Raw genomic sequence first — 19,738 nt, 5'->3', positions numbered from 1 at the left:
TAATTCAATCCATGATCAGGAAAATTAAATTAAAACAAACGCAAAAATTTCAGAAATTTCCAGGTTGCACTCAAAATTGCAACTGCTTCATTTGTGTCAGTCCTGCAGATCAGGTTGAAGGCCTCAATGCCTTAACATCAGAATGAGACAGAGGAGAAATGAGTTTCATTAGGGGATGAAAAAATTTCTGCAACAAGAAGCACTACCTACAACTGTGGAATAGACCAGTGGGTAGTAAATAATAATCTTTTAACACAGTTAAAAAGCCATTAGGCATTCATATAAATCTCCAAATATTTACACACTTAAGTACATTAATAAGACCTTAAGCTAAATTACAAAATCAAAAAGGTGCAAAGTCAATAAATAAGAAGTTGAGATGACTGGCTGAGCATCCACAAGTGTACTTGTGATATAAAGTCTCATGGCCATAGTAAAAAGAAAAAAGGAGGACACAACATTCCATCATAAGACAGAAAACTGTATCTTATTAGGTCTGCACAGCTACTAATTCACATGAAATTTCCCTGAAGATGGAGCAGGGTTCCATTTGGTGCCAACAAGACTTCAAATTTTAAAAATATTTGAAATTTCAGGAAAGGCTGGTACTTTTTGAGCACAGAAGAAGCATGGAAAAGTTGGCAATAGCACTGCAGGTGTGGCGGAGCAGATGGGATGTCCTAAGGCAGACCCACAGAATAAATCATGCCCAGGACTGGGTTTAGCACAGGCACTGGGCTGGGATGCCAAGAGCTCAGGCAGAGCTCCCTGGAATCCCCCTAACATAGAACAGAAACCTTTCCCTCTCTTTCTTCCCCTTTCCCCTCCCTTTATAGTGAAAATCTTCAGATAAAACATCACAGGCTTAAATCTGCTTTCTGGAATGCTTCTGAAAAATTCTTATCATAAAACACACACGGGATGTCCTGGAGATCTGGCACAGCACAGATGTGAACAGCTCTGTCTGCTCCCACCCATCCCCGGAGCCATGAGGGATTACTGTGGGAGTCATCCTGCCAATTCCCTGGAACCAGAACAACGCACAGCTCTAAACAGCCAGCACAGCACACTAACCTGCAGCTAACTGGAAACCCAAAGAGCTGGCAAGTCTGGGCCAAACTGCTGCACAGTCATCCATGTAACAGCTACATCCTAACTTCAGAACGTGTTCTCTCAGCACAAAACTTCCTTCTGCATCCATTTCCTGACTCTGCCAAACACATTTTAAAGCACCCTTCGGTGCACCCTTGGTGGGAGAAACAGGAAAAGGAAGAACTCTCAAGTCAGATTGGAGAGCACAGAAACCACACAATCAGTCCTTCTATAATGGAAAACTTTAAATTGTTCCTCTGTTCTAACAAAGTGAAGGAGAAAGCTCCTCGGATGAAAACTCAGAGGATGGCACAAGCTTCCACGAGGTAGAGCACCAGAGTTACTGGAATCTTTTCAAAGCATATAAAGGTAACAACTGAGCACTCACATAGTTAGTGGGTTAAGAATAATTAACAAATGAAAAGTTGCTTATTAGTTGTTTGAACTCTTACAAAAAAAAAAAAGTGTAAGGTTAACACACATTGAATGTATGCTGAACACAAAGTCCAAATCAAAGAAAACCATAGCACCTTGATGTAATACAGGAAAAAAATAAAAAAAAAAAAAAGGAAAATATATGCATAAAAGGCTGTGCTTCATAAAACAGCAGGGCTGACTGTAAATCACTTGTTCTGCTACTCCTGTGCAGTACTAACCATGGGAACCACTACAGGAATTTGTTTGAAGCAGAAAATAATCTTTAAATCAAAATGGGATGTTCTTTTCAGCGACTGCCAACAAGCAGATTCCACTGCTGCCAGAGAGATGATACGCCAGTAATTCTTTCATTAAAACAAAAACAAGGCTCCTTCCAAAAATGACATTTCTCATTTTGCACTGAAACTTTTATTAACAGATGCATCCCCAGGTGCCTGCTAAAAAGGTACTTAGGATTTTTGTCAGTACCCTTTGCTTTGTGTGCCTGGGTTAAATAACAGGACTCTTGACTACTTCTGGGCGGAGATTTTGCAGATCTTGGGTCATTCGCATGGGGCTTCATACCAGGCCATGTATTACAATACAAGACAGGTAAATTCAACAGTGAATTACAGAGATGTTCTTCTGACTGACAAAATTCATAATTAAAATATGTCCAATACAAGATTAAATAGAGAGGCAGTGCTGCTGTTTTCCAGTATGTAGAATCCAGCACTTGCCATGAAAAGTTACAAAAAGATGTAGTATTATTATTCATAGGTAAAAAAGCACATTATTCACACTGCTATTCATGCTTAGCTTATTTATAACTTGGAAACTTAAAACAAATGTTTTTTTGAAACTATAGATAATAAATTAGCAAATAGGAAATAAGCAAGGAATTACCTGAATATATTTGCAATTATCATTTATACCTTCCTTTAGAACTAGAATCATGTTAAAATGCAAAATTTCCAGCAAAAGTTAAACTAGGCACTTAAGTTCATTAATTTGAAACTAGATGTCTTTTTTTTTTCCAACTTCTGTCTTGCATCTTACATTCATTTTCATCCCTCTCCTTCTCTAATCCTGACAGTTCATGACAGGAATGTACTATTTAATAGGACATTTTAAAATGCCTTTCTTTACATCTCTGATCTATCCAAACCTACACGAAACAAATATATATTCAATTATATTTGGCAGGCAAACTGTGGCATGCAAGTGATAAGTGAACCAATCTAACAAGGTCATGTCTCAGGGAACAGAATCTTAACCAGCTTTGCGAATGTCAGAGTCTCAGGAATGTTCTGAGAAATGTTTAACCCAATGTGCACACGTGCCTTGGGCAGACAGTCTCCGACTGGTTATGGTATTCCTGCTCTGTTTGCAGCACCTACAGAAAGGTCAAAGAATTAACTTAACTTGAATGCAAACCTGGCAACAGCAGCAATGCAATTGTCAGTGCCATCACCACCTCAGATGACTGCATCCAACATTTCCAACATCCTGAAGCACACTGTTAGCTTTGTGCATATCTATTTCAGATGCCTGAACAAAATTCCACTTGCTCAAGCAGAGAAGTTGTACAGACTAGTGATCATCATGCCTTGTCCACCTCCATTTCATCCAAAGAAAGAAGTAACAGCCATAGATTAAGGGGCCCCAACCACTCCTTCCAACTGCAGTCCTCAAAGGCACAGGCTAAATCCATCAGCTCATTCACAGCTGTTGGATACTTCCTCAGACAGGTCAACAAGACCCAACAGGTTACTGAGCAGACAGTGCCAGTCCACAAGATGACTCCATTTAGACTGTCACTTCTTCCCTTCCCAGAAAAGGTGGGAGGAGAGGTGTTTAAGGAGAAACTGCTTCTGCCAACACCTCCTATGCAGAGACCAGGCACCAGCATTCAGGGCTCCTCTTGCTTTTTCCTGCAGTAGGCAGGAGCAGCTTCCCTAAGTTCCCACTCCCTTTCCAGGCACAATCAGGCTTGCATTGCAGAGGAGGAAGGCTGCTTGCATGGCCTGTAATGGAGTAGTAACCCACAAGAGCTCTCCCCAAAGTTCAGGGGCTAAAAAGGTTAAACCAACCTAAGTTAATCAAAGTTTGTTATTAGACAGATACAGCACTGGCCTCCCAACCTTCATCCTAAAAATGGTCTGAGAGGTCAGCCTTTACTGGAAGCACTGGAAATTGCACACTGCTCATCAACAACTCTGCTGGTGAGGTAAATACATGTCCTGACTCTCCTCTATTCTGAATTGAAGCATTCTCCCATTAAAAAAAAAACAAAACAGGTTTACTGAGAAAGGAAGAAAAAAAAGCCATAAACATATACCTTCTTGCAGACTGCACTGCAACACAGGAGTGCTGAGTTCCCAGTTCCCATCTCAGGAACTGGAATGCACATTGGATGACTTGCATAACAGAGTGGGTTCCATTTCTGAGCATACCAACCAGAAAGATTTATTTGTAGTCAGGGGTAGGGTTGTTTCTGCCCTCAACAAAGCTACAAGGGAGGCCACCAAACCAGTAAGGCAAAGCTCATGAAACTGATCAAGTGTCAATGAAACCAGATCTGGGAAGGAAGCTTTGCCTTAGTGAGTGCAACAGAGAAGGCTGAAAGGAAGACATACCTAGCAGTGATTCAATAACAAAATAGCTTATAGTGCTGCTAAATAAAGAAGATTACTTTCCAGTGAAGATATTTACCACTACACCTGCTCTTCTACTTACAGAGGATACAGTTGTGTTTTCCCTAAGAAAATTCACCATTCAGCCTAATAAAAAACAAAAAATCCAATTCTGATACTTCCAAGGCCGGGGGAGAGAGAAATACATAAAAAAATATAATTTTCTCCAAAAAGCTTTCCTACTTCACATAGTGATTTGATACTGAAATTTCTCAAAGCATTAAGACCTATGCCTGAAACCCTGTATTATTAAAAACTGCAGATACAATTCCACTACTGAAGACATCAGATGTTATTTGCAAAGCCTGAATCTCTATTCTTTCTCTTCCCATGAGAATATGATTTGCTCTTATAGTTACACATGCCCCCAAGTCAGCTGCACAGCCAACTCCCCTGCCAGCCCTAAAGACAGAGGTGTCACTCTACAACCACTCCTCAGCCCTGGCTTTGTATTTATCTGGAGCACTGATGTCTGCAGACAGTGCAACCCACCCCCAAGGCTCATTATTTTGTTTTCAAATGAAGTTTTCTTCTAGTAAAAACGTCTTGATTTTTTTCTCCCTGCTCTAGAGCTTTCCCTGTACCTTCACAATCTTAGCTAATGAAAGGGCCTCAGGCACACATTGGGAATACACACATAGGATTCTTGGTTTTTAGAAGGCCTGCAGTATATAGACTAAAGGATTTTTAAGGAGGTCTCATAGCACATTAATACTTGTGTGTCTTTGCAAGTGTGCAAACTATAAAAAAGAAGTGACATTCATTGCTGTGGTTTAATTCGCTGCAGGGGAATCCATCTGGTAACAAAAGAGCCAGGCAGATACATCTGAATTTGAGACAACATATTTTGTGCACTGCTGAAGCTCGAGTCATTTGTAACAAAACATATCACCTCCTTCTTAGGTGTCCCAGAAGACAACCCTTCAGGGTTTGGTAAAAAGACAAGAAGTTTTTCAAACTGTTCCAGGGGCAGTTTCCTAGACCATCGAGCCACTGACTCACAAGCCTCAAACAGGCAGAATCCTGTGCTCTACACTTCCTAATTCTTTCAAAAGCAGAACCCTTGGATTACAGGAAATACAACAGCTGGACTCCTGAGTTTACCCTTCTCCAGAAAATTTATTTCCTGTTCATCTCCTGGAAGTTCATGACTGACCTAAAGAACAGACAGCTAAAAGGGCCTCCTATGATCCATCTGCTATGCTGTGCCCTACTCTGAAATGCTGCCCACATTGATCCTTTAGTCATGAAATCACTGGCCTTCAAAATCAAACTGGTATCATAAGGAAACAATAAATAATTTCCTCTTAAAGAAAAAAAAGATAATTAGACAGTGGGTTTTAGTAAAGATTATTTTCTGAAAGCTATTTAATAGTCCTGTCTTCTGAGTAAGTTTACTCTTATGCAATACATTCCACTACAAAAATACTACAAAGCCATAATCATAACAAACAAGAAAACAAAAGAAAAACAGACTTTCACACACTGCAACATATCAGATTTCCCCATCTGCAGTGAAGGAAAGCTGGAGATAACTCCTCTAAGAAAGACATTCCCCTTAGAAAACCACAACACACCAGAACACTGGTCTGGTTCTCATACCACAGACTTTGCATGTGGTCATACAATGATCCTGACCAAGCAAAAAGGCTGCTCAGAAAAGAAAACTGCATAATGCCCATTTTCTTGGTGTATGGCAAAGCTCATCACTGAGCAAAAAGATGCCTCTGAAAATCAAGGAATCCAGCAGCAAACAATGGCATCAGTGTTCAATGAAGAATGAACTGCTCAATTGTCAGTGCTTTCCTCCAGAAGAAACAGTGGTGTTATTAACAACCAGCAAAATCCAAACTGGTGGCAGTTTTACAATGCAAATGCCAAACATTTCCCAATGATGAACTAACAGAATGAAAATTCTCTAGTGAATTATGTTGATACATGTGAGACCACAGACTTATCTGGAAGAGGAAGCCAGTGGTAACAGAACTTGTCAGCTGTCTTCACTCAGAGGTGGGAGGAACACACCCAGATCTGGCTTTGCACCTTTTTTTCCTATTGTACAGACAAGTCATCTTCAGTTTATAGATTAATGTGGACAAGTTCATATATAACTCACAAAACTTTTTCAGAAGACTGCATATGACATTCAAAACGCAACAAACAAATGAAACACTCATTGTCAGGAACCACCAAAACAAAGGAAGATGTGCCTGAACACAGAACCATAGTTCTATGTTTCTGTTCTGTATGCTGATAATTACATGATTGTCATCTGGTCTCGTACCCCACAGAGGAAAAGGGAAGGTTGGGCAATGACATATGGCAGCAGTTCTTCTGCTTGTTTCTAAAAGTGGAAAATGTTTTATTAAATTGGAAAAACTGCACAGGAAAGAAAAGAATGTAGATCCTCCAATTAAAGTACTCAAATACTGTTCCTGAGACATGCTGTTTCATCTGTGCCTCTATCTCTGCATCTGAGATATTCAATGCACTGTTGGCAGCCTAATTTTTCAGAAGTGGTCAACAATTACGTCCTTTCCATTGTTTTGGCAGATATATTTAGCAATCTGCACTGTCAGCAGACTTAAAAGCATCTGAAAATATGGAGCACTACATCATGCCCTGAACTCCTACTGAACAGATCTTGAATGCATCACACATCCAAGACCATTGGGTATTCTTTTACTCTACATCAGTGAGTAAACTGATTCCTCCTTCACACAGATTTCTTCAGATTACTGTCAAAACAGATTAAGATTTACAAGCCCCTTAATACACACATGCAGAGTGCCAAAGAAAAGCTTAGAAAAATTAATACCACCATCTTCACAGCAGTCAACTGCTGAATCAAATCCAGATACAAAAGTCACTGGACAAAAGATAACAGCTATTCAGGAACATCGTGTATTAAGTGAGCACTTTACTTGTGAAATAAATACTTAAGCACTTCAATATCTAATCATAAGAGGTAGTTTAAGTAAGACTAAATAAGTAAATGTACATATCTGTACAGATTACCCAAAGTATATCTTTAACCTTTTGAGTGTACACTTTTGAATGTTAGCAACTTCTTTTAACTTGTGAAAGCACAACTGAGAAACCCTCTCCCCTCGATTTTTTAAGAAGAAATTTAAAAAATAGTAAAGAGCAAATCCACAGGGATATTTCTTTAAAAATCCATAGAGAAGCCATTTCTTGTGCTCCTGATATATGCCAGGAATAACTCTGCTTTTCAGAGAGATGCTAATTTGGATTTGATTCTGCCACCCTGGTAAAACTGACAAAGAATGCAAAAGAATTTTTCAGAGGCCAAAACTGTAAAGTTACCCATGGCACAAGAACAAGCCTTTCTTTTGGAGAAAAAAAAAACAAAAAACAACAACTTTAAAGTAAAGTATAGCTGTGTAGTACCTTTCCTCTCAAGACATCTGAAGGAATAGAAGTGTGCAAGAAACACAGCAGGAAATAGAAGATAACATATCAAAGTAAAATATCTTATATTGCCTTCGGAAATCACAGGGAATATAGTAAGGTGAATGTAATTGTATCAGAAATCCTATACAAAGAGAAATGTGATGGAGCAAAATGGAAATAGGCAATACTTCAGGGCAAAGCTAGAAAGAAGGTAAAACACATATTTTATTTGGCAACAGAAAAAAATAAGGAAAAGACTTTCTTCATATGTATCTGGAAAGAGAGAGGAAGGAAGCTGTAAAACCATTATAGAACTGAAATGATGTTAAATCAATGATGGAGTATAAGACAACACATTTTAATTACCTCCACAAAGGAAAAATACCCTCAGTTAAATTATAGCAAACTATCTAACTATAGTTAGTGGGGGAATAGTATAGTGGGGAAAAGCAGGTGTTGAGGGAAGTAAGGACTCCTAAAGAGCAATTAGATGCATTCCTACATTACACAACACAAGTATTAATTGCATTCAAGTCAGAAGGGGCTTTGCTTCAGAATAGATTAGGAAGTCAGCAACGCAAACTAAGGGGGAGGCAAGCAAGGTCCCAGAGGATGGTAGAGGAGCAAATATAGCAGCAACTTAAAAGCAAGAAGAGGAGGAGAAAGCAGTAATTCTAACATAAAAGACTGAAAGTCAAACACAGTGTAATAAAATTGAACAAGGAAAAATACAGATGTAAAACACCACTTGGAAAGGGAAACTATAAAAATACAACTACGAAGGAAAAGGGATCCATTTTATTCCATGACTACTGTGGAAAAATTCTCAAAAATTTTCCAGCTTAACTTGTAGTAAAGGAGACTCAGTATGAACATCAAGTGAAACAAATGAAGACTAAACATCAGAATAAAGAGAAATGTTCCTGGAACTTTTTAAAGAAATTGTTAGACCAGCTTTTGACAAGGATCAAGTGCACTCCAGAAGCAGTAAATGGCAGGACAGAGGAACTCCAAGGAGGGAAAGCACTCAAAGCCAGCACACCAAGGTGACCACAGCAGGAGTGCTAAGCACTGCCAAGATAACTGAGGGAACAATACAAGACCTATCAAATTTGATTATGACTTAGCAAGATTGGAATCAACAGGGAAAACTAATTAGGGGCAAGCTGATCGTTTAGGAGAAGCCTGGGATGGAGAAAGGAAGGTGTGAAGGAAAGGATCAACAAGCTATTGCTACCTACCAGGTAACTCTTCCCTGCTTGTCACCACAGCTCAAATGAGGGCAGACAGTGAAGCCTGTTGTTCTCAGTCCCACACAGGAACCCAAGCTCCTTTCTGCTGCCAGGAGGAAGGGTTTGGTACTCTCCCTGGCAAGCAGGGGAACAGCTGGGTACTGGGACAGAGCATCTGAGCATCACCACACTGGGCCTTGCTCATCCCCACCTTTTCCTACCATCTTGCCAAGTTTCCTGCCATCTCTGAACTTCCACAGCACTTCTGCAATGCCAAAGGAGCAAAATCTAAGTCCTATGACTCCATTCACCCTCAACACATAAAAATAATTTCCAGAATATTCTCAGGGACAAAGTGATCTATTTCATATCTGCTGTAGGGAGCATCACCAAGGAAGAGTGCTAGGGAAAAATGTAATTTGGTTTTGTATTGACCACTCTAATAATTTCAGTGAAATGTTTGGATTATTGCCAACTTCCCTTTTCATAGGCAACTAAATCCTTTGACACCTGGGATATAATTTCAACAACCTTTGAAGGAGATGGAAGAAATGGTTAAACCATGAAGTGCAAGACTCCAACATCTGAATGAAACTATATCCACCAAATAAATATTCATCAGATAAATTTACCTTTTTGGTCATCATTCATTTTAAACACTGACAGCAAGTTATGGACTCTGGATTCACCACAACTTCAGAAAACCATGCAAAGTGTAGGTGATGAGCATTTACTTTCAGTCTAGAATGTATTCTGAGTGCAAATTGGCTGAAAAAAAAAAAACTTCTCTCAAGTATCTAAAAAACTAAAATCCTCATCAGTCTGAAATGTCCTTAGTCCTGTAATTATTCATTGATTTCTTTAATATTATTTTATGGGATTGAAAATTATCTATCTGTTTAACTATGCACTGACAGTGAAGAGAGCAGTCCAAAATCCTCTGGTCTTCAAAATAATAAGGAGGAAAATGCTCAATAATGAGCATTCTTAACAAAGATTGAATGCTTCTGAAAAACAATCCTGCTATATACTTTGCATCTTAATGGAAAGACTTTGGATCTCTGACCTCATTCCAAACATCTGTGAATGCAACATGCTCTAATATTCTCCATGGGAGTATCTCTAGAGCTATGCCACTGTTAGAACATCCACTGAGAAGTCAAAATTTAAAAAAAAGTCAGGAGCAGATGCTGGAAATTATCTTTTCCAGTCACCACACAATCATTTTCTCAGAGACTTACGGCCATTGTTACATAAACTCACTCCAGAAATGATACATAACATTTGCTAGACTACAGATGCAATAAAAAGGCCACACATCTGGTAACTCAGAGTATATATTCTGTTTCTATTTGGTCTTAAATATTTTCCCCATTACAATTTATACTCCCTCTTTCTCATCAGTCACAGTTCTAACAATAACTGCATTTCATCATTTTCCTATCAAGAAACTGACACTAGTTAACTTTCAGTATGATAGAAACTTCTGTGTAAGCATGGGCACCATACCAAAAAAGTAAGTTAATACAGTTTCATGGCATTTAATCTGAACAATGAAAGTGTTTTACGATCCAGACAGACAGGATTCTGCACAGCCTGCTGTGGTGGTGATCTATCCCTGTTGAAGAGCTATTGATACTGACACACTATTAACACTGAAATGTGTCGTGCAATTCTTAAGTCATCCCTCAAAAGCCTGATATCAAAATAATGTAGCAATTCTGAAGTACTTTTGATTATAAAACTTCATAAAGATTTTCACTAATTAGACCTGTGCAATTCATTAAAATAAAATACAGTTATGGAGGGCAGGAAAAAGCAGAGTAAAGATGAATACTGTAGAATTACGAAAAACATAAGAAGTATTGAAACATACTTGAACCAATCCCTACAATTTGGCAAAACAACTCAAAACACTGAAAATTTGGCTCTACTAGGCAAAGACAGTTTTTCGGAAAGTGTGAAGAACCACACTGACCCTAATTCAGACCCAAATTTGGCTTCAGATTAGAACAGGATACCAGAACAGAACACTACAAGGAACCATGACTATTACTGGTATCAGGACTGGAGAGAGAAACATGGAAAAAAGAATTGTCTGCAAGTTCTTTTATCACTTATCTACATATTCCTGCACTGCAGGCACAGCTTCTGGCAGAAAGAAACAGGGAAGAGAGCAGATTAGTCTCAGTTTCCTCTCAGTGATGCCAAGGGATCACTGATTTCCAGGAAGGCAAAGATAAAATCACATGACAAATACTGAGAAGTATCAAGTCAGATCTAAGCACATTTCCCAGATGGAGATTCTGGCCTGACTCAGAAGAAAACTGGGTACACAGCTGCTCTGTGAATCCCTGCTCTGAAACAAAAGCTGGGCATGCAGCTGCTGAGAAGAACCAGAAAGAAAGCATCCAGAATGAAACCCTTCATCTTCTAAAAAAGTTAGGAAACCCAGGTAGCAAGGTGTTTTGCACACCTCTCAGCCCCTGCTCCGTGTGCAGCCACCATGAGCTATATTTCACTCACTACACCCCAAGCAATCACAGGCAACAGAACAAAGAAGAGAAAACTTTTAGACAACAGAGCAACTGTCTGCAGCTCCAACCTCTCGCCACAAAGCTCAAACACAAAGTAAAGGTTTCTAAGTCTGCTACTTCATAAATACAACAGATTGCATCCCAGATCCACATAAGCATTGAAGCCAGTGCTGCAGAGATCCTGGATCCAAAGTTGGCGAATTGTCAAAACTTGAGTGTCCCCTGCCACAGCATTAACTCTTTCATTTTGCTTTTTACTGGAAATAGTAAACAAATTTATGATGGTTTTCCCATTCACCCCAGCCATAATTAATCTGGGCATGGCTACTTTAAACCAACTCATATTTATCCATCCCTACCATACAGATTTCTTCTTTAATGAGAACTAGTTGTTCTCATTAACATATAGAAGCAGAAGCTACACAATGAGAGCTCTCACTGTTAAGTCAGGGATATCAATTACCTTGGTGGTTAACAAAGCAATAAAAAGCAACTTCACCCAATGTTGATCTCTTTGCTATAGCTTTTTAAATCATTTATTGCAACTCACCAAAATTTCTCTTTGTTCTTCAAGATTTTTCAAAAAATTTGAAAACTCATGAAGCGATGCATCTGTAATACAAAACAATAAAAAAATGTAATCATGTTGCAGGACGGCATTGACAAAACATAGCCACTCATAGTCACTTCTTACCTACCTATGTATCTTTCATCATCAGTCTCTGCATCACCAATGAATTCAAACTTAAAGTCTCTCAGAGAATGGGCAAATTTTCTCTGGGCTGCTGAAAGGTCTGCAAGAAAAAAAGCACAGGTTGAAGAGCAAGCAGTCATTTTAAATAGGCCAGAAGATCTCTCTATGCCTAGAATAACCATCTTTTACATGAAACTCTTCACACAGGTCTGCCTAAGGACATCCAGTGATTCCTAGCCCTCTTCTGATAAGGAATTTGTCACAAAGATTTCTTTATGCAAGTAGAAAGCACATGTGATCATGTGTATAGTATTACATCTATCCTTATATCTTCAATTTAGGGCACAGGGCATGAAAACATCTGTAATCACAGAAGTTAAGGGCACAACACTCAGTGTAAGTTGTACCAGTTGTCTTGCTCTGCTAACATAAATTCACTTGCATATTCATCAGCACAAATACACAACTTGGAATTTTCTAGATACTATACATAGACAGCTCCACAAGTGAAACCTTTATACATAAATATACATAAACCAAATATAAAAGAACTGTTGCACTTGAACTAGAAATTCCATGGACTTAAACTCTGCCAAAAGCTAGGTAAAATGCAATGCATTAATTTTATATAACTTTTCGTAATAGCTATAAAACATTTCCAGCAGCCCAAATTTTACCTGCTAACATTTGGCAATTTGAGGTCGAAGGCTGCACTCTTACATTTCTCAGGAAGTAATTAGACTCCATACTCAGTCACAATATCATCGTGACAAACCCTCACTGAAAGTCATAAAGCTGTAAATAAAAAGTGTACACATACTTTTCTATTGTGCTGACATGTGCAGGTTGGGAACATCACAAGTTCTGGAAGGATGCAGTTGTTCAGCAGGGAAAAAAAGGATACATTTTCTGGTACACCTCTACCCAGTAGTGAAGGTTTTACTCACATTTTTGTTGTCAGCCAAAGTTAAGGACAACTTAAAGTATTTAGTTAATCTATAATCTTTTTCTTATCACATGCAATTCTGAAGGGTTAAGAAGAACTCCTACAATAGGCCAGCTAAGCATTTTGCTCTTTAATATTAACAGGCACTAAAAGATTACCAGCTTGGGCTTTTTTGGTTTAGCTATAGGAGGGAGGTAATTTGTTTTGGTATTTTTTTACCAAGAGCAAACAAAGAGTCACCCAATTTTATTACTAGTCCTGCATCCATGTATTTCATCACATGTCACAGTACAACCTCTGAAAGTAGTACATAGCACAACATATTGAAAGTTCAGTTCAACCACTTAAAAGGTTAAGTCAAATACTCTACAAGCAGCAAAACACAGTCTAAAATTAAAAGAAAAAAATGCTTTTTGTTCCTTTTCCTTTCTTTTCTTCCATTTCTCATTAGTCCTCTCCTCACCCATTGTGTAACAGAGCTGCTCCCTCCTAAACCTGTGCATGTACCCTCCAACACCTGATGTAGCAGGATGCTGCACGGGGTTGAAATAACAAGGATAAGAAGGTTGGAGGATGCAGTAACGTAACTCCCATGCGAATGGAAACACGGGTGTTTTAATTCAAATGTCTTGTGGGCTGAACAGCTGTTCATAAAGCAGACAGCCAAAGAAACAAGTTCTGTTGGCTGTGAAAGGCTTAAATATGGAAAATAACAAGGTTAACCATCTAATGTTACGTTTATCTGTGAGCCAGGTCACAGCACAAGGCTGAAGAGAGTTTATTTATGGGAGAATGGTTCCAACAACACACACTCCCCCAAACTTATTAAATTTTCTTGACTCGGATAATCCCTTCCTAAAGCCCTGTCATATGAGAGCCAGCCCCATGCTAGAGAAAGCAATTGTTCATTATGTTTTCTCCTACTGGTAGAGGTGAAGCATTCAGCTAATGTTAAGCAAGGTACTTGCTAAGAGTCTCATGCAGCACCACATGCACACAACACTCCTGTTTCCCTTCACAGACTGGAGGGGTACAACATTAGTGAGCTTGTGAGCCTTTCTAGAGCGCTGTCAAACGCCACCTCTCTCGTGACAGTGACAGCAAACAAAACCTATGGCCACACCCAGGCTCTTTCAGTGCAATGTCCAACATCTTAAGTCAGCTTGAGAATGGGTTGAATTAAAACACTCAGCTTCTCACAGGATCAACCATCCATATTTATGCATTTCTCATTACTGAATCTGCTCAGGGATTGGTAATTACTGACCCAAGGACTGACTGGTTTTGGAACCAGTAACTGTTTAATACATCAAAACTGTATTTGCAGAGTTCCTTATTAAAACCATGAAGACATATTAAATTTTTGTAACATCTTTCCACAAATAATTTCTGAAATGTTTAAGAACATTAAAGAAAATTTTGGAAACCATCAGTGAGTTGGGGATTTGGGTCACAGAATAACAACCTGATGGGTCAAGGAAAGCTGTGGATACCTGACTACAGAATCAACACCTGAAAGAAAACAAGAAGAGATTTCCTGGATTTTAAAAACTTGGCACTTTCAACAAAGATAAGAAGTCACTGGAGCAAAATCAAAACTGAGTATCAAGTAGTGATGGAAGAAAACCTCCTCAGAAGGTCAGAGCAAGAATACTGATTTCTTTTTAGTTGAGGCACAGGAAAAATTACAAGGATGGTGGCTGGAAAAAAAAAAAACAACAAACACAAAAAAACCCAACCAAAAAAAAAGATAACATAGCTTTGTGGTGGATTTTCTTGTCATCTGACAAACCACAGCCAGAGTGAGACAGCTGAGACCGACCACCTGCAGCCAAACCTGCTGTGGGACAAACAACATGAGATTGCTCTGATAAATTCCACATGTTCTATAGTTCATACACAAAAGTTCACCATGCTATAAATATTTATAAAAACAAACTAGATGCTGATATCATCATAAGTACTATAGTCTCTGACTATTGTGCTGCAATTTAAATGCTGAGCACTGTTGCTTAACTTAGAAATTTCATAAATGTAGCTTGGCTTTCTTCCACAATGTGTCAGAAGACCTTTACTAGAGCAAAATTATTTATCTGGCACGGACAAATACATCCCAGCATTTCTTCACACCAACATAAGAGCCTGTAAGACCAGCATGTGTAACATAGCAGACTGTAAACCCTAGCAGACTGTAAACCCGAATGGACTCCAGCTACAAACACTAGAATCAGACAGCACTTGAGAACAATTATGTATCTAACAGCATGACCAGTTATGTGAATAATGCTGTGGCCTACTGAAGAGTAACTATTTTATTCCCTTTAATATCCACATTTTACAAAGTAGCACCAAACTGAAAGATAAAGAAAGCAATAGGGTGGTTGCTTGTTCCAAGCTACTGTTACCATTGAAAGGGAGGAACGGGGCATTCAAGATGAAAGAGCGCTTTAACTATCAACCAAACACTGCTGAATACAATGGAATCTAAGCAAACCCATAAGGCTAATATCAAAGATTCACCTACTAAGCATCTGCTAAACATTCTGACCAAAAGGCTGAAGACAGATTTCCAAGGAGAAAAGGGAGGGACCCAAGGACATCAGGGCTTTTAATTTTTTCTTTGGCATTGCTCATATCAGTACACTGTACTTCTTTCATGTTTGGATGCATCTATTCAAAAATACACCAAAGAGCAGAAGCAGCTGCCTTGCTTCCTCCCTTTGCTCTGAAACACCTTGATAACAAGTGTTCCTGTGAGTTTGTCCGGTGCCAGATGTGCTGCCAGTACCCCACACAAAAACCTTGATATTTTTTTTCCATTTGGATTTGAAAGAAAATACTTTTGTTCCTTATCTGAGTCAAGCTGAGCCAACATGACACCATTAGTTGCTGGGTGGTGGCCAAGCCTCACTTAACAGCACCAGAATCCAATGATTCCCTTTAAGACAGATCAGTACTAATCTCAGTGCTAGCCACACAAACCAGAAGACTTGCACAAAGCCAGACAATATTGTTTTCTGAGGTTATTCTGGATCTCTTTGGGAAGGCAGAAGAATTACACCTATTTGTATGAGTGTTAGTATTTTTCTACAACAGTATATACATTTCTTCATCGAGCTTTTAAGAAGGATTGGAATTGCATTGCCATTCTTCATTCCTAACTTCAAGTTTCACTGACTCTGAATAGATATGTTCCAGGAATGAAAGATTTCCAGCAGCTTTATTTAACGTGGATTAGAACATGGCTTCATTGATCAACATCCTCTCCAAAAAGTTAAAAGATTAACAAGCACTCAGATTTACCAAGCTCATCTTCAAGCAACTTTAGGGACTAATATTAGACTCCTCAAGGTATTTTCTTTGCAGTGGACCAAGATCAGGCAAGCCACACACCATCATGAAACAGGCAAGAACAAGCTGAGCCAGAGCTGGCCTCTCTCCCCTCTTCTTCCCAGGCATCAATCTCCTACAAGAGCCAACAAAGCAGCTTCAGAGGAACAGAGCACTTAAAATAATTTGTCCAAGAGCTGCAGTACAGACTCATATGACATTTTGTACAAAAATGCACCATCTCAACACTTGAGAAGCAACTCCGTGTTCCTTTTCTGTGTCCCCTTTCACAAGGTGAGCAATGAATCTAATATAATCCATGACACTGAGAACATGAACAGGATTTAGTCACTACCTTAGCAAGGTGGATAAACAGGATTAATTTAGTAACTTAGCAGATGCAGGCCATGTGGCAGAATTCCTAAGAGCAGTAACACATTCCAACTCCTTAAAACAAAATAAACTTTTTACTCCTCATTTTTATCTGATAAATATATTGAAAGAGCCATCAAAACAAGAAAATCTACAATGAAGCTAAAATACAAAGTTACTCATTCCCATCCAAAACCTGAATGGAAATCAAGTTCAAAGTCTAAGAGGTTTCTGGAGCCCCATTTTAATCATGTCACATTATCCATGGCAGCTCACAAGGTTTCTGAAAGTTTAACAATTTTGGTTATGAGGATTAAAAAGCAACATATTACTGACCTGTCAAGTGGCTCAAATTCCCCCTGCCTCCCCTGCATAATACAGGACATTTGGTCCATCCCACACCTTTAAAACAAATAAGGAAAACCTCAATCTTTCACCATTTCAGTTTAATCCAACTAGCATCCTGCTCCTGCTGGCCCAAAGGCTCCTCTCCAGCTGTTGACAGCTTCACACCCTCCTCATTCATATGCTCACATCTGAGGCAACTCCACATTAAGTGTACCAAAGTTACAAACTGTTTTATTATTTTGGAAAAACCCTCAGAAATTTTTCCAGGCACGTAAGTGAGAGTTTAAATTTTTAAAATGCAGCAAAAAAGAGGGATGGCAGCAGCAATGTTTTAGGAAAAGTCTTTCAAATTTTAACATGGAAAGGGTGAAACACCACACATGCAACCAAATGCTTTGCATCAAACAGAAAAAAGGTAATTGCAAGAGTAAAATGAAAAACAAACAACTCTACGGTAATTTATATGTAAAAACAAGAGTTCAATAAGAACTTTAGTTATCTTCATCACTAATAGAATTTTTCTTAACTTGACATAGATAAGAACCAATGTCATTCTTCTACTATGCAAAAGCCCAGATTTTGTCATGACTCTCCCAGCTAATGACAGCCCACAAGCCAAAAAAAACCAAAAACATATTTTTAGTGTTCAATCTAATAGAAAGAGAACAACTAATATCAGGGCAATGAATACCATCCTTCCAAACAGTGCCTCTGTTAGAAACCTACTGCTCCCAAATGTTTCTTCCACAATCTTGGACATTGCCTATTACCAGTTTTACTGCATGCTGGGGTCATTAATTGTGGTGCAATTTTGGGACAAGTAAAACTAGGCTATTTAGTCTGAACAAGTCACATTGAGCAGCCCAAAAGAGACATTTTAACCTTCCCACTTCTTAAAACAGAGAACCCAATTCTTGCAAGAATTTTACTTCATAGGTTACTTCTGGGATATTTTATGATTTTCCTTCTTTCAAATGCATAATCCCATGGTCTAAACACCAGTATTCCCCACACCAATCAGAACAGGCACATTAAGAAATCTTTCAGCTGTCAGGAGAGTAGATTAATTTTTTTCATAAATATGAAAAATTGTTTAGATGCCACAACCTCCAACCATTTTTTTTCTCTTATAGAAAGCACAATAACATAAAATAGGTATCAATTTATCTACCTTCTCTAGCTCTGCAACTTTTAACAGTGAAAACAGACTGGACTCAATGCTCCTCTTTCTACCCTTGCAACTACAAGGGTACAAAATCCATAATCCTCCACATCCAGGAAAATGTAATTAACATGTTAATTACAATATATGAAATAAAGTAGCATCTTATGAGAGTATGGGAAAAGTGCCAAGTCCTGTTGGTATTGTCCCTTGGCTGCACCACACCTTCTTGGGCTCTGGTTATTTGCCTTTTTAGCTGGATCTTTGAAATCTGCCAGCAGCCCTACTCCACCCTGCCAAGGGCATTCTCCTCTTTGCATCACAGGCATTAGGCAAAAAAGCACATTTATTATCTCAAGAGTGATCGAGGTTTTTTAAAGCATCTGCATCAGCTCTTATGAAAAAGTGCCCCCACCCCTCTGCCAGCTCAGATGGTGACTACATCTTTCAGTTCTGCTTTTCAGGAACACAGCATAAGTTACATTATGAAACCAAAAGAGAAGCTCCATTCCTGGTCCTACAATCCCACAGATAAATTTACTGCTTCAGTGGTGAAGAAATACTCCTGCAACCACCCTGACATAAGACCTGTATCCCAAAGCCCTTGCTGAAGGGTCTTGCAATTCTGAGAGAAGTTCCTGTGAAGCACCACAGAGATAATCTCTCTTCAAAGGAATCAGAACCATCTTCCTGATCCCTACAAACTCTGTGCCCCTTACAATGAAACAGAACAAAATAAATAATAAATTAGAAAGCAATGAATAAGGAAAAATTAATTTACAACACAGAAAACCGTGAGGGCTTCCACCAAATTCACACAGTTCCCACAGATAAAAACCAGCAGTTCAGGATTTGCTGCAAAGGCTCTCTTTGCCATTCTGCACCAAATGGCAGCAAGAGGGACACCACTGTTCTATACTCTATTCCCAGAAGAACACTCTTCATCAATCCAGAAGCAATGCTGGAACATACAATACCAAGTACTTGTACGATCGAAGCTTTCCTGGTAAAGTTTCCTACAATATCTGCAACTCTTCAAGGATCATAGACCTGGGAATTGCCTTTCAAAGGTGACTGCATTAGAAAACATGAGATGAAAAAATTCCTTTTCAGAGATAAGGATTTTACTGTGATTAATGTCAAGAGGCATGAATTCAGAAAGTGAGATTACACTGCTAGTAATAAATTTTGAAATGGAAATTTAAAACTGATAGCATTTATAAGACACCTCTGATCACTAAATACATCACAGATTTCCAGATGTTTTCTTCTTCAATTAAAATTCTTGTCAAACACCACAGAATTGAAGGCCTTTCATGCATTACTGCTGTTCAGTAGCAAGTAAATTAGAAGACCATACTGCTTAAGGATGAAAAATTGTGCTAGTTAACTGAAAACATTCTCAACTGGGAAACTCTGTGAAAGAAATAAAGTACTTAGAGGAAAAAATGTGTTTATTCTACAGATACTTATCCAACATCAGCATTCTGAATGTTTA

The 19,738-nt window shown here is 38.7% G+C and overlaps 1 protein-coding gene across 2 annotated transcripts in view; it reads right to left on the bottom strand.

Annotated features, from left to right (window-relative positions):
- Nucleotides 1-19,738, bottom strand: part of ARHGAP10 (Rho GTPase activating protein 10) — a 135,704-nt gene that overhangs the window by 83,158 nt on the left and 32,808 nt on the right. For both annotated transcript variants that reach the window (XM_062493070.1, XM_062493071.1), the window contains exons 2-3: nt 12,087-12,182; nt 11,939-12,000 (exon numbers count right to left, since the gene is read on the bottom strand). In XM_062493070.1, coding sequence (XP_062349054.1) covers nt 11,939-12,000; nt 12,087-12,182 — 158 coding nt within the window. The remainder of the gene's footprint in view (nt 1-11,938; nt 12,001-12,086; nt 12,183-19,738) is intronic.

The sequence above is a fragment of the Cinclus cinclus genome, chromosome 5 (genome assembly GCF_963662255.1).
Source record: "Cinclus cinclus chromosome 5, bCinCin1.1, whole genome shotgun sequence".
In the NCBI taxonomy this organism is placed as follows: Eukaryota; Metazoa; Chordata; class Aves; order Passeriformes; family Cinclidae; genus Cinclus; species Cinclus cinclus.
The sequence above is the reverse complement of the archived record's forward strand: the minus strand, read 5'-3'. Positions and strand labels throughout refer to the sequence as shown.